We start from the raw sequence: 18,180 nt of genomic DNA, 5'->3' as shown, positions 1-18,180 counted from the left end.
CTCTCTCTCTCTCTCTCTCTCTTCCCTTTCCCCCACCCTCTCTCTTCTAAAATGTTTCCATAGAGGAAATCCTGTTGCCATGACCCCAAGGGAAGTTATGAAAGAGGCAAAAAATATTACAATAGGCAGAATTATAGGTGGGAAGAAGAGGAAAGTTTATGCAAAATTTCCTTTGGTGGCTGTGGGTTTATGGACTAATTATGGGGAAATGAGCTTTGAATTTTTAAAAACATTCCTTGGGAATGTCACTTTTTCTTTGTCCAGTGTCTGTTGATAGGTTTCATCCATTCTAGTTAGTACTGTGATTTCAACAGATTTCTTCCTTTTTTTTAAATTTTTTTATTTTTAATTGTATTTCATTCTCCACATGGGTATGTTTAGAATTAAAAGAAAGCACCAATTTTTTTCTTGCCTTATACATTTGGGACTTATGCAGATCTTTTATTGATGAGAGAGTAGGAGTTTAATTCACAACCAGTTTCTTTATTTTGTAGCAGAAGACCACTATATGAATCCATATGCCACGGACCACTGTCACCATATTAGAAGTACTTGTGGCATGGGGTAGGAGGGTCTCATTCTGGTAATAGAGGAGTAGTTCCTATGAAACCAACCTTTCCACACATACACAAAAAAATACTAGAAACTCTAGGTGTGGGTCCCAGGTCTGGCTGTGATAGGACTCTGGATTTAGAATGTTATATTAATGTAGTATGGCACAGGTATAACTTACACAAGTATGATTCATGCATGTGTGGCAGAATAACACTATTGTTCTCTGACATATATAAAGCCCATGTGGTCCCCTAGCACAGAAGCGTACACTCTCCACAATAAAGGTGGTGCTTGCCATTTCATTATTGTGTTGGTTCCTCGTCATTCTTTCAACTGGGTGTCTTACCACTGAAACCTTCCCTTCTTGATCAGCTCAGCGCTGACACTAGGCAAAATGTAAAAAAAAAAAAACCTAAATGAAGCCAGTGGAGAGTAAAATCAGACAAATATTAAAGGAAAGTCTACACTCAGAAGTAGAAAATGAAGTGGGGTAAGTTTTATAGCTTTTCGCTGAAGACAAGTTATAGTCAGTACCAAGTAAGGTGGCTAAACTTGAATAGAAAAATGCAATTGTAATAGATTGAGAAAAGAGAGAACAGAGAGTAGGTGAACACAGCAGCTGGAAAGTAAGGCAGAAATGTCAGAAAGGAGAGTTTCAATAATGATAACTCCAAATTCTGCATATAAACTCTGCCCAAATCTGTGGATGAACCCTGAACTATGCATATGCAAGACAAAGTCCAAGCAACCAGCTAAGGCAAAAATAACTGAAAAAAATATTTCAGCTGCTCCTCACTATGGGGCAGACAGAGTTTGGAGTTCTTGTCCAGTCAAGTTAACTGCCTACTAAAATAAAAAAACAAAAAACAAAAAACAATACTCTTTGAAGGAACTTAACAGAATCCAGAGTCTATACATCCTATTATTCATAATGTCTAAGATACTAGACATGAAGAAACAGAAAAACCTGACCTCCTCCTCCCCCGTACTCAAGTGAAATGGCAATGAATGCAGACTGACCATAAGATCAGATGTTGTACTTAGTAGAGGTTTTAATTGGTCCTATTTATTATATAAAATCTGATTCATTCACGTATTTGAATTTTCGCATGTTTGTTATTTGTTCTCTCATTTCCCAGACTTTCAGTCTATTTTGCAGCTTCTTAGGAAAGCAGTTTTAGGTTTTACTGAAGATGAGACATTCTGATCAAATACTGCAGCATTTCCCTCTCAACTTGGTTTACATTCTTCTGAAATACTTTTAAGATGTTTTTGGACTCAGAAACTTGGAATTGGAGGGACTTTGATGATCCTTTGAGTAACCACATCTGAACTTGAAGGGAAGCCATTATCACCCTAAGAAATGAAAGTTTAAGGAGCTCGCTCTTTTGTTATTTTTTAAGAAAGTACTCAAACTAAGTTGAACCTGTCCATATTTCTATAAAGTGCTGCTAAACAGAGTTCGTAACTTGAGAGGACTGGCTTCTTCTGGGGATGATATGCAGGCTTCATAGGCTTGTGTAAGCAATCTAACCTTTGAGTGAATTCATAATATTCTTCAACCGGGACACAAAATCTTTGGGCTGCTTTTATTTTTTTTCCGTAAAATATATCCTTTCCTTATTATAAAAGAATTACAGCAACATTTTGTGGACTTTTCCAGGAAAACCAAAAATATATGTTGAACTGGACTTAAATATTTGGAAAACACCAGCAAAGCACTATACAGTTGCTCCACAACCAACTGGAAAAACATTTTTATTTCACGCAACAGGCCTTCCATGGCTCCAAAGGGCACTGTGGCTCTGACTCATTGGTCACCAGTATTGACAACACAGAATCATGTAAAATGTTCTGATTCTAACCCAAACAACTATCTGGAAATGATGACAGAATATTGATAGGGCTGGAGGAAGGGGAGGCCAGCTAGATTTTGTAAAGCAGTTATCTCTAATTTTGCTCTGTTCACTACACAAAGAAAATAACATCAGTTGTACAGAGCATTCGGAAAAGTGGAAAGGGATGACAGCAGCCAGAGGAGGCCAGCCAATGAATTCTGGTCACAATGGGCTCCATCTGGTTTTACAACAAACTTGGGTCAAATCAGTCCAGTGCCAAAATGCCTTTGCTCACAAGCATATCAGGACATAAATGTGAGGCATGCTGCAGTAGAGGACTTATGTGCCCACATTCTTGGGTGAGGCCCATTCTCCTGATTTAAACTTTCCTTCTGCAAAATGGAAAACTGATACCATTTACCAAGGTCAAAGGGATCATTTTCTTCCCTTGAATGCTCACTCTCTACTTTGTCTTTGGTTAGTACAAACAGGCAGGGCCAAGTAATAAAGATTCTCATCAAAGGTAGTAACTAAGAGACCTGATTTTCTAAGAATTTAGGATAAATCAATTGAAATTGGCAATGTCTTAAAATTTCAAGGATTTTTGTGGAGCCAGTTTGTCCCTGCTCACTTCCATTGCTCCTGGAAGGAAATGACTCTCCTTTAGTGCTGACTACAGTGATCCAGGCTCCTTCCCTTGTGTGGTCCTGTTATCTCCAGCACATACATCTTAAGGTTTCCCTGGGGATAGTCTCCAATCCAATAAGTCATATTCAGAAGTTTGGTCATCCTTCTGGAAAGGGAACAGGTCCTTTTTCCAGGTGTTTTTGCAAATCTTTATTTTTTAAAAACTATATCACACTCTCGTAGTGTCTATCTAGCAGACTCAGACTCAGAACTTCTTTGTCCAACACTCAGGACTACCATGAGTGATTCATCTACAATATTCCTACCATGAAGAAATAAAAGGTTTGTAAGTCAAATTCTATCTGGTGGTCTTAGAGACTACCAGGCTGCAGGTTCCCCCATGGATATGGAGAACAGAGTAACTAGTCAGAGAAGGAAGTGGCCAAATGCCCAATGAGGGGATATTTCTTTTCTTTTTAATAATTAATTTATTTATTTAAAAAAATAAATTTTTATTTTAGAGTTTACAACCTGTTTTGTAAAATTAATAATTCAGTCATTGTGGGGACTTAAGAAGGGAGAGAGAGACTAGAGAGGATTTTAGGCAGAACCCTTTAAGTTGCAAGTTACAACTGTAAGTAGGTTAAGTCAAAATAAGGATTTGGGGTATAAATATGGGGGGCCCAGAGGATGGGAGAACTGCAGGAGTTAATGTATCCCCTGGAACCTTGGCCCAGAAGCAGGGACTCTCCACTTCCAGGAGTCCCTCTATTTGTCTCTTATCCCCAATTCAGAAAAAAATGGACTCTGAGTGTCTTTGAGTTGGTGTCACCTTCTCAGGAATTTAAATCAACTATTATAGTTATGATTACTGTCACAAAAAAAACAGTTGTGGAGGTTCTCCTAAAGAGGCCATTGCATCTATGAGAAGATGTCAAGTATCTCCTCAGTTGCCTTTATCTCCCTGCCTTATGTCTTGTTTGAGAATATGAGGCACTCATAGGACTATAACCACTAGCAGAAGCCACAGGACTTACTAAAAGAATCTGCTGCAACTAGCACATGTACAGTTCTGTTCCCTGGAAGGGCCTATGTAAACAGAAATCTAGAATGGCTGCCTATTCATTGACTTCTCAGCCCAAATCTATCAACTTAATAAGTCAGAAGCAGTGGTTCTCTGGAACACTGAGGGATTCCTAAGGCCATTTCTGGTGTCAGCGAGTAAGATGACCTTGCCTCATGTGTCTGGATTGCTTATCTCAGTATCTATGGCAGGCTGATGTGGTGATTCTCTAGTCATAAATAGAGAGTGACACATATAGAGAGTCCCAAGGAAAACAAATGTAGTGCTCTGAGAAGACAGTTGAATAAGCAGCCTGATTGGGCAGAGATTACTAGTATGTTAATATAAACAATTGCAGCTGGCCCGTGGGTTTGCTCTTGGAGAGAAGAACAACCACTTAGACTTAAATCAGCTCACTAATCTGGGCATGTCCTCTAAAGCACTGATTTGGGCATTTATCAGGCACCTGATCAGATCTGTGTTCAATACAAACCTGTTATATTTTCAGTGAAGAGTCAAGGAGTGTCTTTGATAATCCAGTGTTTAAGACAATGCCTGGGAAATGGTAGGTACCAAATATCTGTTAATGACTAAACAAGTCCTCTAAGAACTGCTCTTTCACAGGAAAGAGATAGGATGATGACAATCATATCATTAACATTTATCGAGTGCTTATTCTGTGCCGAGCACTGAGCTACACATTTATGTGAATTATCTCATTTAATTCTCTCAGCACACCTATGAGCTAGGTTCTATTATTGTCCCCATTTAATATATGAGGAAAGTGAGGCACAGAGAATGTAAAGAGATGTATAAAATGTAGTTTGTGCATACATTTGATTGCTTGGTCAATTAGACTTGAATAAAAATAAGAATTCTAATCACTGCTCCAAGAGTCATGCATTGGTGCACATCAAAATGGCATTTCCCAAGTGATGGGACCAATCAAAATGGTGTAGAAGGTAGAGGCAGTGCTTGCCTCCTCTCGGGACCACTCTAAAATTATAAGTAAACTACAGAGCAACAATCATGCAAAGTCGCTTGGTGGTGGTGGGGGGGGATGGGTTTGGCTGAACAGAAGCCCTACAACTAGGGACAAAAATAAGAGGTCACCTCAAATCAGTAGGAGGGGTAGAGATGCTAAATGGCCCAGTCCCACAACTGTGGTGAATGGAGAATTGGTAGGGCTATCTTGGCTGTCGAGCCCCCTCCCCAACCTGAGGGGCAAGGAGTCCTGGCTGTACACTGAGCTCCCCAGCCCAGAGTCGCAGCACTGGGAAGAGAAGTTCCCACAACCTCTGGCTGTAAAAATCAGAGGAGGTCATGACTGAGATGAAGGGCTAAGGAAACTGCAGACATTCCTCTTACAGAGCCTACACCAGCCTTACTCACTGGAAGACTCATTTCCTCTGAGCTCCAATGCTGGAACAGCTGCTCAGGGAGCACCAGGAATATGTGGGGAGACACTGAGTTGTCGGGCTTCAGAGTAAGGGCTGGAGAGGTGGCTTTTTCCGGGACAGAAGTGCTGGCACTATCCATTGTTCCTTTGTTGAGCCCTCCTCCTCCCAGCATGTGGACACAGGCAGCCACCATATTTAAGTTGCCATCAACTTCGATAACACAGGTCACTCAACCTAAGTGATTCCCTGAGACTCTGACTCTCCCAACTTGTGGGCCCACCCAAGCTGCTTCCAGTGGTTTGTTCCATACAAATGGCCTGTCTTGGAGCTTGCTGAGGACTTTCCTAAACTCTCTCAAAGGCTCACAAAACCCAGAGAAGCAGCATCTGGCCTCCATGTGCCCTGTACTTCTTGCTGAGCAGCCCAAAGCCCCACACTAGTGGAAGCTGGCCTAGATTCCCAGCTTGTCCTGTTAAGGCACCTATAAGCTCAGCACGGGTGGCAGCCATCTGTGAATTCCTTGGTGATTTTTACCAGGTGGCCCCAGAGGTACACAGGCTGTGGCTGAACTTGGCCTGCAGCTGGGCCCCTCCCAGGATTTTCCACTGAGTTCCACAAGACATCTACTACATGAATCCATTCTACTAAGACCAGGATACTTAGGAGCCTTACCTAATACAGCAAACACAGGGAGGCAGCCAAAATGGGGAGACAAAATAACATGTCCCATATCAAAAAACAGATCAAAGCTCTAGAAAAAGAACTCAACAAAATGGAGACAAGCAATCTACCAGATGCAGAGTTCAAAACACTGGTCATAAAGAAGCTCAATGAACTTAGGGGAAGAGTAGATGAACTCAGTGACAACTTTAACAAAGAGATAAGAAAACATAACAATGGAAATGGAAATTATAAAAGGGAATCAGTCAGAAACAAAGAACACATTATCTGAGATGAAGAGTATAGTAGAGGGAATCAACAGAATGGATGAAGAAGAGGATCGAATCATTGATGTAGAGGATGGAGAAGCCAAGGACACTCAATCAGAACGGCGAGAAAAAGGAAGCCAAGAATATCACAATAATTTAAGAAGCCTGTGGGGCACTATTAAATGTAAAAATATTCGTGTCATAAGGGTACCTAAAGGAAAACAAGAAGTTAAAGAGCTATTTGAAGAAATAGTGATGGAAAACTTGCCTCACCTGGTGAAGGAAATAGACATACAACCCCAGGAATCTCAGAGTCTAAGAAAGTTGAACCCAAAGAGGCCCACACCAAGACACATCATAATAAAAATGCCAAAGTTTAAATACAAAGAGAGAATCTTAAAAGCAGCAAGAGAAAAGCAGTTACTTACATATAAGGGAACAGCCAGCCATAAGACTGGCAGCAGATTTCTCAAAAGAAACTATGCATGACAGAAGGGCTTGGCACAAAATATTTGATGTGATGAAAACCCAGGATCTACAACTAACAATACCTTATCCAGCAAAGCTATCATTTCAAGTTGAAAGACAGATAAAGAGCTTCCCAGACAAAAATAAGCTAAAGGAATTTCTCACCACTAAGCCAGTATTACAGGAAATGCTGGAGGGATTTCTTTAAGAAGAATAAACATGTATCAAAAACAGGAATAAAGAATGATAACAACTGCATTCCTATCAACAAGTACCTCAAATGGAAAAAGAATTAAGTGCTCCAACCAAAAGAGAGAGTGGCTGAATGGATAAGAAAACAAGACTCCCACATATGCTGCCTTACCTACAAGAGACTCACTTCAGATTAAAAGACACACACAGACTAAAAGGAAGGAGGTGGAAAAAGATAATGACTTGATGGACCTACAGGGTATTGTGCTGAATGAAACAAGTCAAATTGAGAGAGACAAATGCCACATGATTTTACGTACATGTGGAATCTAAAGAACAAAGAAAACAACGACAACAAAAGAAACGGAAAAAACTCTCATCGATACAGAGAATATTTTGAGGGATACTTGATGGGAGGGGGTTTGTGGGCATGGGGAAAAAGGGCAATGGAATTTAGAAGTACAAATAGATAGTTATAAAATAGACATGGGGGTATAAAGTATAGCATAAGAAAATAGTTAATAATGTTGTAATAAATAAATAAGGAGAAATAGAGGTACTAGATTTAGTGGGGTGATCACTTTGTGAGTTATATAGATCTCTAATCACTATGCTGTACAACTGAAACTAATATATTATTGTATGCCAACTATAATTGAAAAAAAACTCATTGAATTATACAATGTAAATATGAGCAACTGTCTATTATATTTCAATAATGTCAGAAAAATATTTATTCAAAAATATGAAAAAAGAATGGCAATAACTCTTAATGAATACTTCAAACGAAAAGGAATTAAATGTTCCAGTCAAAAGATAGGGTGGCTGAATGGATAAAAAAACAAGTTATTTACATATGCCACCTATAAGAGACTCACTTCAGATTAAAAAACACACAGATGGAAAGTAAAGGCATGGAAAAAGATACTTCATGAAAATTGAACTTGTAAAAAAAGCTGGAGTAGTAATATTTATACCAGACAAAATAGATTTTAAAACAAAGTCTATAAAAAGAGACAAAGAAGGATCCAATGATTCCACTTCTGAGTATTTACCCAAAGAAACCTAAAACACTAATTAAAAAAGTTATAAGCATCCATATGTTCAGTACAGCAATATTTACAAAATTTTAAAAAATAAAATAATGCCATTTCCTAGATAATCATTCCAGTAGATAAGTTTGGCATCCTCTAAAATTGTGCTCAGTGACTGGGAATGGAACATTTTTCATGAGAATGTATGATCACACACTCACACTCAAATGATAAACCAGAGGACAAGTTTATATTGAATAGCAGACCTGAGATCTGCCAGAGGTATGATGCTAGTGAGATGCAGGGAATTTTTAAAAGTGCCAATAACTAGTTGGCAGTTACCTAGGTCTGGCTGGGTTCCCTGTGCTCTTGGAGTCATGCCGGAGCTGCACTATGGCCTCCTGTGCATGCTTGGGGTTCTGTGTGGCGGGGTCAGGGGTGCACACCAAAGCAGGGAACTGGGGACAATGAAGTCTATTTTCCTACAGACTCAAAGCTTATAAAATAAAAACAAGTGTCATAGGCCCAGCTCTTCACCAGAAGTTATGATGATGGCCTGTGCTTTGAATATGTGATGTTCTATAATCATGTTGAGAAAAGGATAGTTTGCTTGTTTCAAGGAGGCACCTGCAAGGAGTACCTGGATTCCTTCATGGAGGTGCCAACGTAGCCATGATTGCTGCTATTGTTAGTATGTCTGTGATTATAGTTGGGGGAATTGTCATGACTGCCAATCTCAACATCAATTAAAAAGACCTATCCCCCTTTGTTCTGTTGTTGTGATAAATAGCCAACTTGATAAAATCGAAGGAAGGAAAGTATTTGTTTGCTGTAATATTTAACGTATTAATGAGAAAACCCTACACTCAGAGGCAACAGACTTATTTACAAAGCTGGATCCTGAAAAACATTTGACATGAAAAAGCTTCTGGTGAATCCCACACCACTATGTGTAAGGTGCTCCTTCCTCCAAAAGAAGCTCTGGTCCTCAGTTCTGCTTTGCTCACCCACTGTTGACCCCTCCCCCCATAGAGTGCACCCTGCTAACTCTGCCTTCCTTGACAGTCTTCTGAACACAATTCTGGGAGCTCTGTTTCCACCTCATAAATTTTTAACACGGAGACACCTCCTGTGAGAGTGTCAGCAATTCTTGGTTTCTCCTTAGTATAAGTGTCTAGTTTTCCAATTTGAATGGGCTCCTTAAGGTGATATCTGCTCCACTGCAGGCTAGAGAAAAAAATTCATATTGAAACTTTTACTGCAAACTTGGAAACTCCAGAACACCAAAGGAAGAAATAAATATGTGGGTGCATATACGCATGTGTGTATGTGTACATGCATGCATGCATGATAAATTACAAAGCTAGCTTTGTTGTATCTACAGCAGGAAAAACAGCTAGTTCCTATAGGAATAGAAACCTCAAATCGGTTGTCTTGAAGTCTAGTGATTCAAGCACTGTGCCATTTTTAACATAGGCTGTATAGTTGTGTTTTACCAACAATAGTTTATCATCACTGGAAGGAGCCTGTCTTTGTTTCTTATGTCTTAATTGACCCAGGCTGCTATAACAAAATATCACAGACTGGATTTCTTATAAACAAAAAATTTATTGGTAATGATTCTGGAGGCTGGTAAGTCCAAGGTCAAAGTGCCAGAATGGTCACCTTGTGGTGAGGAGTTGCTTCCAGGTTCATAGCTGGCACCTTCTCACCGTGTCCTCATATGGAGGAAGGGGCTAGAGACTTCTTTGGAGACACTTTTATAAGGACACTAATCTCATTCATGAGGGCTCTACCCTCATTACTTAAGCACTTCCCAAACACTCAACTTACTGGTGCCATCACATTGGGCATTAAGGTTTAAACATGTGAATATTGAGGAGGCATGCTCAGACCATGGCACTAGGCCTGCCATAACAAAGTACCACATATTGGGTGGCTTCAAACAACAGAAACTCATGTCTCATAGTTCTGAAAACTGGAAGTCCAAAATCAAGGTGTCAGCAAGGCCATGCTCCCTCTGAAGGAATTAAGCAAGGAACTGTTTTGTGTCTCTCTCCTAGCTTCTGGTAGCCTCAGGCATTCCTTGGCTTTTAGATACAGGCATATCTCATTTTATTGTGTCTCACAGATACCGAGTTTTTTACTAATTGAAGGTTTGTGGCAATCCTTTGTCAAGCAAGTCTTATTAGCACAATTTTTTTCCAACATCATTTGCTCACTTTGTGCCCCTGTGTCACATTTTGGTAATTCTCACAATCTATGAAACTTTCATTGCTATTATATTTGTTATGATAATCTGCGATCCATAAGCTTTGATGTTGCTATTGTAATTGTTTTAGGGTGCCATGAACCTTGCCCGTATAAGATGAACTTAATCAATTAATCAATAAATCTGTGTTCTGACTGCTCCAAGAAAAGTGCCAGTAGAAACTTTCATAAAGAATGCTTTTGGAGCAGAAATGAAAAGATACTTCCTGGCAAAAGCATTGGACAGAACATTAACCAAATGGTTGAGTCACACACTGGAAATTCCAGCTGCAGTTTTGAATCAAAAGGCAGCTTTCTGGTGCACAAACCAAAAAAATGTTGAGAAAAAGGTCTTTTCTGTCATATCCAGTGCCAACTTCAATCAGTAGTAATGTAACAATAAGACATGGAATCAAGGGTAGAAGTTTAGGTTGTCACTAAGTGAGCACCCCAAGGTCCTTATAGTCACATTATATAAATAGAATGCTAAAATGCTGAAAACTGGTGATAGGGAAGAGAGTGAAGACCTAGATTTACTTATTTGATTTGAATAGTCTATACTAACAGAGATGACAGAGGTTTACACGACTGCATGAGGGAATCAACACATGAAACTTCCTGTTGTAAGAAGTATGACTTCAATGTACGTTTTTGCCTTGGAAGGGCTTTGAAGGCTAGTGCAGTACAAAAAGTAGGTATCTTTATTCAAGCTTTGTCCAGTATGGTTAGAGATTATTATATTGCTCTTATACTAAACTCAGATACTTTGGTCTCTCTAATTTAGCAACACTTCATAGTTGCATAGCTCACTCTGAATTAAGGACAATTTTTTTTCTCTCTAAAGAGCCAGATAGTAAATATTTTAGGCTTTGTGGGACACATGCTGTCTGATTGCATAGTTTTCTTTGTTTCTATTTTTTTTAACAACCCTTAAAAATATAAAAAACATTCTTAGTTCAAGGGTCATACCAAAACAGGACACTGGCTGGCTTTGGATCACAAGCCATACTTTACCATTCCCTTGCTAAATCATTGAAAAAAGTAAATGTGTGGTTAAGACATGTACAATGAGGTATTCACATGCATATGCTTTCACATATGAGTTATGTACTTGGAATTGTTTGTTCTCTTCCCCACTAGAAAAATAATTTCTTCCTCCGCAGAGACTTCACTATTATTTTTTTTTACAGTTTTCCAAAACATCAAGAAATGAACTCTACATACAGTAGATCTCAATAAATATGGACTGACAGACTATTATAAAGATAATAACTTATGTTAAAAGACCATGGCCAGGGAAAATCTCAGTTTTCCTTTTTCAATAGAAAAAAATGACAATTTTTCTTTCTATCTAACATCTAGGAATTTGTGTCATTTAACGTGCAAGTACCTGGTAATGCTTTTATCATCAAGATAATCAACATTTTCAACATTTTTTTCGAAACATTTTATATACATTACCCCATATTAGTACTGACATCAGAAATACTGTGCATTTCCACAGATAGTAATATTTTCACATTAAGAAAAAACTAGTAAATAGATTTCAGAAGCTCTAGATTTCTTGATGTGAAAAACTAGCTAGACTAACAGCTCGAAATCTACCATTTATACACAAAATCTACTATCACAATAAAGAATTAACAAAGCAAAGAAATATAAAGGAGGTTTTTTTTTAGCATTAGTATCTAGGTGTCTAATTTGATTAAGGAAAAGGCATGAAGATTTCAGAGGTGGAAATATACATATATGTGAGCTAGAGTTTCACTAATCTTCCCGCTTTTATTGAGTTATATCTTGACTGCAGAATCTGCTTGGGCTTTTCTGCTTCTGGGCTTGCTTTATTTATTTATTTATTTATTTGTTTGTTTGTTTGTTTGTTATCACTGCATTGACGGGCCATGTATTCTCATCATGCATTTTTAAAAACTACTGCTGAGGCGTTTTCACATTCAGTACTATAATAAACATTTTATTATTGAACTCCAGTATGTTCTCCTTTCCTCTAAAGATACCTGAAGTTATGTATCACTGAGAATAAAAATACAGTCTTTTTGTTTCAGAAAGTTTTTATTTATTATAGTTCAAAATGCCAGCATTATGAGATAAGCTATCATATAAGATGTTGACAACAAAAGTCAATATGTAAAGTTTGTGCTCCAGAATTTTTTGTGTTATATTCACAGTTGGAGCATGCAGTTATCATACACTTTCCTTCAAATCACCACCTCATTCCACTTATGGTTTCAAAAGCAATTTTCAAGGTTGAGAAATGAAAGGGAGGAAACGCAGTGAATTGGCAGTTCTGTCCCATTATCATTGTCATTTTATCCTAGCTCTTGGTCTTGTTCTGGCGCTAACTTCACCAATGCATCTTTCTACTCAGTTAAACATTGCAGTAACTTATCCATCTCTTTTTCCCTCTTATTCTCCCCAAAGGTACATGAGAATTATGTTTGTAATATATATTTAAAACCCCTTTAACAAACTAAAAGTTCTCAATTGCTTCCAAAATTGCACCTAAACACCTGTTCCATGATTTCAATGTCTTTCACAATTTGATGCTTCTTATTAGTTAAGTTTTGATATTTCTATAAATAAACTTGATAAATCTTATAGAGCTTCTAGGTAAAGTTTATTTCCAGAGAGTAGTCTCACTATTAACTGCTGATAAGGGTTATACGTGAGTTCAGAATTTATTAGGGGACTTAAAACAAACAAAAGATATTTCCCCCCATAGAGTCTCCCATTTAGTACTTACCAGGCATATTTTGGATAAACATCTAGGAGATCATTATTTCTCTTGTCTCTCCTTCTTTTCCTTTGTAAATGTGGCCTCATCCAAGGCCCTGAGTACATCTTAGGAATTGTGATCTTAGATTCTTCAGAGTGAAATATCTACAAATCATATATTTTTCTCACTATGATGAACAACAATCATAGCTTCATTTTAATGTGCTTTATTCTAACCAAGTCTTTTTTTTTTCTGTCTAACCAGTAAAGAGTGAAAAACAATTTGTCACATTTAGCCCAAAATAATCTTTTTACCTTATTTGTATAGTCACCTCACAGACACACAAAAGGTCCAGGTCTTCATTTACTATCTTGGCTCATGTTTTTCTTTCCCAGAATCCCTCTTCTCCTGCACTTATTCCGATCTTTCAGAGCTTGGCTCAGCATCTACCCCCACGGAATCTTCTGTTCCAGTGATCTATCATTGCATAACAACCCACCTCAAACTTAGTAGCATCAGGCAACATTATGCTTGAAATTTTATGGGTCAGAAATTGGGGCAGGGACCACCAGCGATAAATAGTTTTTGTTCCATAGTGACTGGGGTCTTAGCCAGGTGTTTTGAATGAATAGAGATGTCTGAGATGGCTCAATTTGAGTCCTATGTCTGAGGTCTCTATTCTGGGTGCTGGCTGTGTACCTTATTCTCCATATCACATCTGCTGGAGCTGAAATGTCTAAGAGGGCATCTCACTCACATGTCTGGTGTCTGCCCTGGGATAGCTGGAATGCTGATACATCTTTCCATGTAGCCTTTCCATGTGGTCAGTTTGGTGTCCCTCACCATGTGGAAATCTCAGGATACTCAGACTTCTTCATGATGGCTAGCTTCCCCCAGAGCATTAAAAGCATAGAAAGGCAAGCACAATAGCGGTAGAAGGTATTTCCAATACATATAACTGACAAAGGTTCTTATCTTGAATGTATATTAAAGACAAAATATATTTTAAAATAAAGCATTAAGAAAAAGAAAGACAACCCAATAGAAAAATGAGTAAGATAATTAAACAGATACTTCACAAAAAAGGATTACATAATGGCCAATAAACAATATGAAGAGGTTAAGCTTCATTAATCACCAGGGGAAGACAATGGGAACACAATATGATATCACTAATCTTCCACCAGGATGGCTGAAATGAAAGCACCAAGAGAAGACGAGGATGTGCAGAAGCTGGAACTCTCATGTACTGCTAAGGATAAACTGCACAAGCTCTGTGGAAAACAGTCTGGCATTATCTACAAAAGTTGAGGATGCACATTCCCTATGACCCGGCAATTCAACTCCTTGAAAATAAATAAAGCACAGCTACATATCCCAATGTAGATGACTCTCACAAACATAATGCTGAGCGTGAAACAATATATGCTGTATAATTCCATTTAAATACAATTGAAAAAAGTTTTCAGAATTATGCTATCACGTTTAAGAATTTATGAGTAGACTGAAAAACTTTAACAAAATACAAAAAAAGCAATTACCATACAAATCAGGATAATAGTTACCTTTGGGGTAAAGAAGGATAGTCATATGGAGGAAAAATGAGGGTGACTACTGGGGTTCAGCAATATTCAGTTTCTTGAACCAGATGGTAGTTACATGGATGTTTGTTCTGTGATAAGTCATTGAGAAGTACATATTTGTTTAGTTACATGGGTGTTTGTTCTGTGATAAGTCATTGAGAAGTATATATTTGTTTTGTGTAGTTTCCAGTAAGTATGTTATTTTCATTCATTACCAAAAAAAAGATTTAAATAGAATTAAAAATTATCTTTCGCTTTTTCATATACTGTTTTTGTCTAGATATTGTGCCACTTCCTTATATTTTATTTTATTTTATTATTTTATTATTTTATTATTTTATTATTTTATTATTTTATTATTTTATTATTTTATTATTTTATTATTTTATTATTTTATTATTTTATTATTTTATTATTTTATTATTTTATTATTTTATTATTTTATTATTTTATTATTTTATTATTTTATTATTTTATTATTTTATTATTTTATTATTTTATGTCTTATGAGTGTGGTCTTTCTGGCCAGCTAATTGCAAAGGGTTTCTGTAGGTGGAGAGGGAATAGATAGCATTATAGTTTAGCTGATTTTCACTCTGTAGTCACTCTTATCAGTTGCTATAAAGCCAGGTTGCATCTTGAAAACATATCTTGTTCTTGTGATTCTCCATGTGGCCTCAACTTCCTGGTTTCTATGAACTAGCTGAAAGTGGCAAGTAGCAGGGCCTGGGGAGGGGACAGGGAGTAGAATCCTGGACCTCCCTTATCCTGCATTCTATTTAATACTAAAAAGTAGCTTTTGCCTCTCAGCATGTGTTCCTCATGCCTCAATTAGTGTATTTTTATCTGTGATTTCTGAGAGCTGCTGTATATGCAGCCATACTCATATCAGAACATATATCTTAGACACAAAAAATAGATCTGGTGGTAGATTTCATCTTAGCCATTCATACCTGAAGCATGTGAAATCCTTTTAACAAGTCTTTTTCTTAACCACTGAAAAGGCAATTCTTCTGTCACAGAGAGAAATTATAACTTACTTTGATAAATTTCCATATAAGACAAAATGCAACATATCTAACATCAACTAGTTGTGAGCATTATAACAACCAACCAAGCAAATATCCTTTTTTTCCTCCCTTACCTTATATTTTCTTCTGGTTTCTTATTGAAAAGAAGCTAAACTGATACACAGAAAAATTATTTTTAGAATATTTGATTTTTTTCAGAGAAAAACATGTTCTTAAATCCAGATGTTAGTAAAATATTGGGCATTTAAAAGGAGGAGAACTGCATATTAAGATTATTAAGATTTTGCTCTGTTCGGAAATTCTCTGGTTACACATTATTGCCTATTTAGTCTGTGTTTCAAGGTGTATCCTAAAATAGAAAGAACTTTCAATGTAAATGTTGGACTGGTGGACCATCCCATCCCTTTGATGAAAAGACTTCAGAATGTAATGAGAAGAAGCTATTAGAGATGACTACTTCTTCGTCAGAATATTTCCCAGAACCAATGTTTTGTGAGAGAATGAACGCCTACACACTGGACTGAGTGGTAGTTTCTTTACCAGTGAAGCTGTGATGCTTCCACAAATGGCTTCAGCGATAGTTTCTTTTGAATCTGCCTGTTTGTAATAATTTTAACCAGTTCTACCACATGAGGTGATTAAGATACGGTTCTTGTCCCTACTGTTATATGAACATGGCCTATATATGAGATTACAGACTTAAGAGTATGGGCTCTGAATGTAGAGCAACTGGGTTTAAATCCCAACTCCATCATTGACTAGCTGTGTGGTAGATGGTAAGTTACTTTATCTCTGAACTTCAGTTTCCTCATCTATAAACTGAAGGAAAAAATCCCTATTTTATGGGTTGTTGAGAGTATTTAAAATAACTATGCATATATGTATCTTTTACCATGGTGTCTCACATATATTTTTACCACAATGTCTCACACATAGTATGTGCTCAATAAATATTGACTCTTGTTATTTTTCCTAATATAGTTATTATTACAAGAAATTGGTTTATTGTGATAATCAGGCCTGGATAACATGGTAATGCTAAAAAATAACACCAACTTAAGCCAACATGGGTTGCTGGGCTAGAAGAGGGTCAAATTCTATGAAGGGTCTGAGATTTTACCCTACTTGTAGGCTAACAAGTTTCTTGCCATAGTTTCTTGGATGTAGGCAGAAGACATGAGTTTCCTGAATCAGAGAAAAAGGATGTCATCACTTGCAGCACAGCAGGCAACATAAGCATCATATTCATGTCAGTTCCTCCTACTTTCCCCAAGTCTCCTGAGGGCAATGTGGAGCACCAGTAGATACTATGCTTGCAGTGGCTTTGCATTACAGGAGGAACCCTGTGCTTAAAAACCCCCAATCTTAAAGTAGGTTTTTAGCAAATCTACCCGACCTTTTTCATGGAGGAACACATTATCTTTATTAGTCTTAAAGCAAACAAATCTTCCTTCTTCTCCAGAGAAAGATATCATCTCTATTGTCCAAGACTGATGGCTATACAAACATCCTTGAGAAGAGAGTCCAGACAAAAGTGGCCAATGCCTCTATTCAGAGGATGTATAGAAACATGAGGGAAATATGAATTGTCTTTTAAAAAGAGAAACACAGAGTGGGTTTGGGGAGAAAATAGATGAAGAGGAGAGGACAAATAGGATTGTATAGAATGAAGTTTTTTCTTTGATATTGTTTTTAACTTTATATTGATGTATAATATACACACAGGAAAATGCATGTGTAATAATGATGCAATTCAATCAACTCTCAAAACAGCACCCAGATCACTCCCTTGTGCTCTCTTCCAGTCACTAACCACTAACCACAGTAGTGGTAACCAAGGGTAACCACTATTGAAGGGTAACCACTAATCATGGATTAGTTTTACCTGTTTTTAAACTTAATTTAAATGGAACCATAGAATGTATATATTCTTTTGTGACTGGTTCCCTTTGTGATATTTTTTACTCAACATTATTGTGGTGAGATTTATTTATACTATTATATGTCTTTTCCATTGTTTATTTTAATTGTTGTGTTATATTTCATTATATGACAATACTACATTTATCCATTCCACTGTTGATTATTACAAATATTGCTGCTATGAACATTGTAGTACATATCTATTGGTGAAGACATATTTGTTTTCCTGTTGGGTATATACCTATGAGGAAAACTTCTGGGCCTGAAAAACAGTTTTGAAAGTGTTAAAATGTGCTAATGCCAAGCCTTGCTTTAAAATAATTTCTCCTGTATTTTTTTTATTTGCCTCCAAAGAGTACATCTGCAGCAGCTTGAAACAACAAGCCATTCTATGTCCATGATTAAAATAAAAGAGTTTTTAGAAGCCAATCTAAATTAGACAGTCTCTTCAGTCTGCATATGAAGTTTTAATTAAAATACATTCACATTAAGACTCCATCACTTTAGTGCTGCTACTCGCTATTGCTGAAAAACAAGCAAGGAGGTAAAGATA

The 18,180-nt window shown here is 37.3% G+C and overlaps 1 protein-coding gene and 1 pseudogene across 1 annotated transcript; one reads left to right on the top strand and one right to left on the bottom strand.

Moving 5' to 3' along the window:
• LOC102897494 overlaps positions 1-5,622 on the bottom strand; it is a 59,255-nt pseudogene extending 53,633 nt beyond the window's left edge.
• A 1,696-nt stretch (positions 5,623-7,318) lies between these two features.
• On the top strand, positions 7,319-9,026 carry THEM4 (thioesterase superfamily member 4). The gene is given in 4 exon segments (XM_015595592.1): positions 7,319-7,331; positions 8,595-8,729; positions 8,732-8,851; positions 8,854-9,026. Coding segments are annotated over 4 exon segments (441 nt in total).
• The last annotated feature ends 9,154 nt before the right edge of the window (positions 9,027-18,180 follow it).

The sequence above is a fragment of the Pteropus alecto genome, unplaced genomic scaffold (genome assembly GCF_000325575.1).
Source record: "Pteropus alecto unplaced genomic scaffold, ASM32557v1 scaffold301, whole genome shotgun sequence".
Taxonomy (NCBI): Eukaryota; Metazoa; Chordata; class Mammalia; order Chiroptera; family Pteropodidae; genus Pteropus; species Pteropus alecto.
The sequence above is the reverse complement of the archived record's forward strand: the minus strand, read 5'-3'. Positions and strand labels throughout refer to the sequence as shown.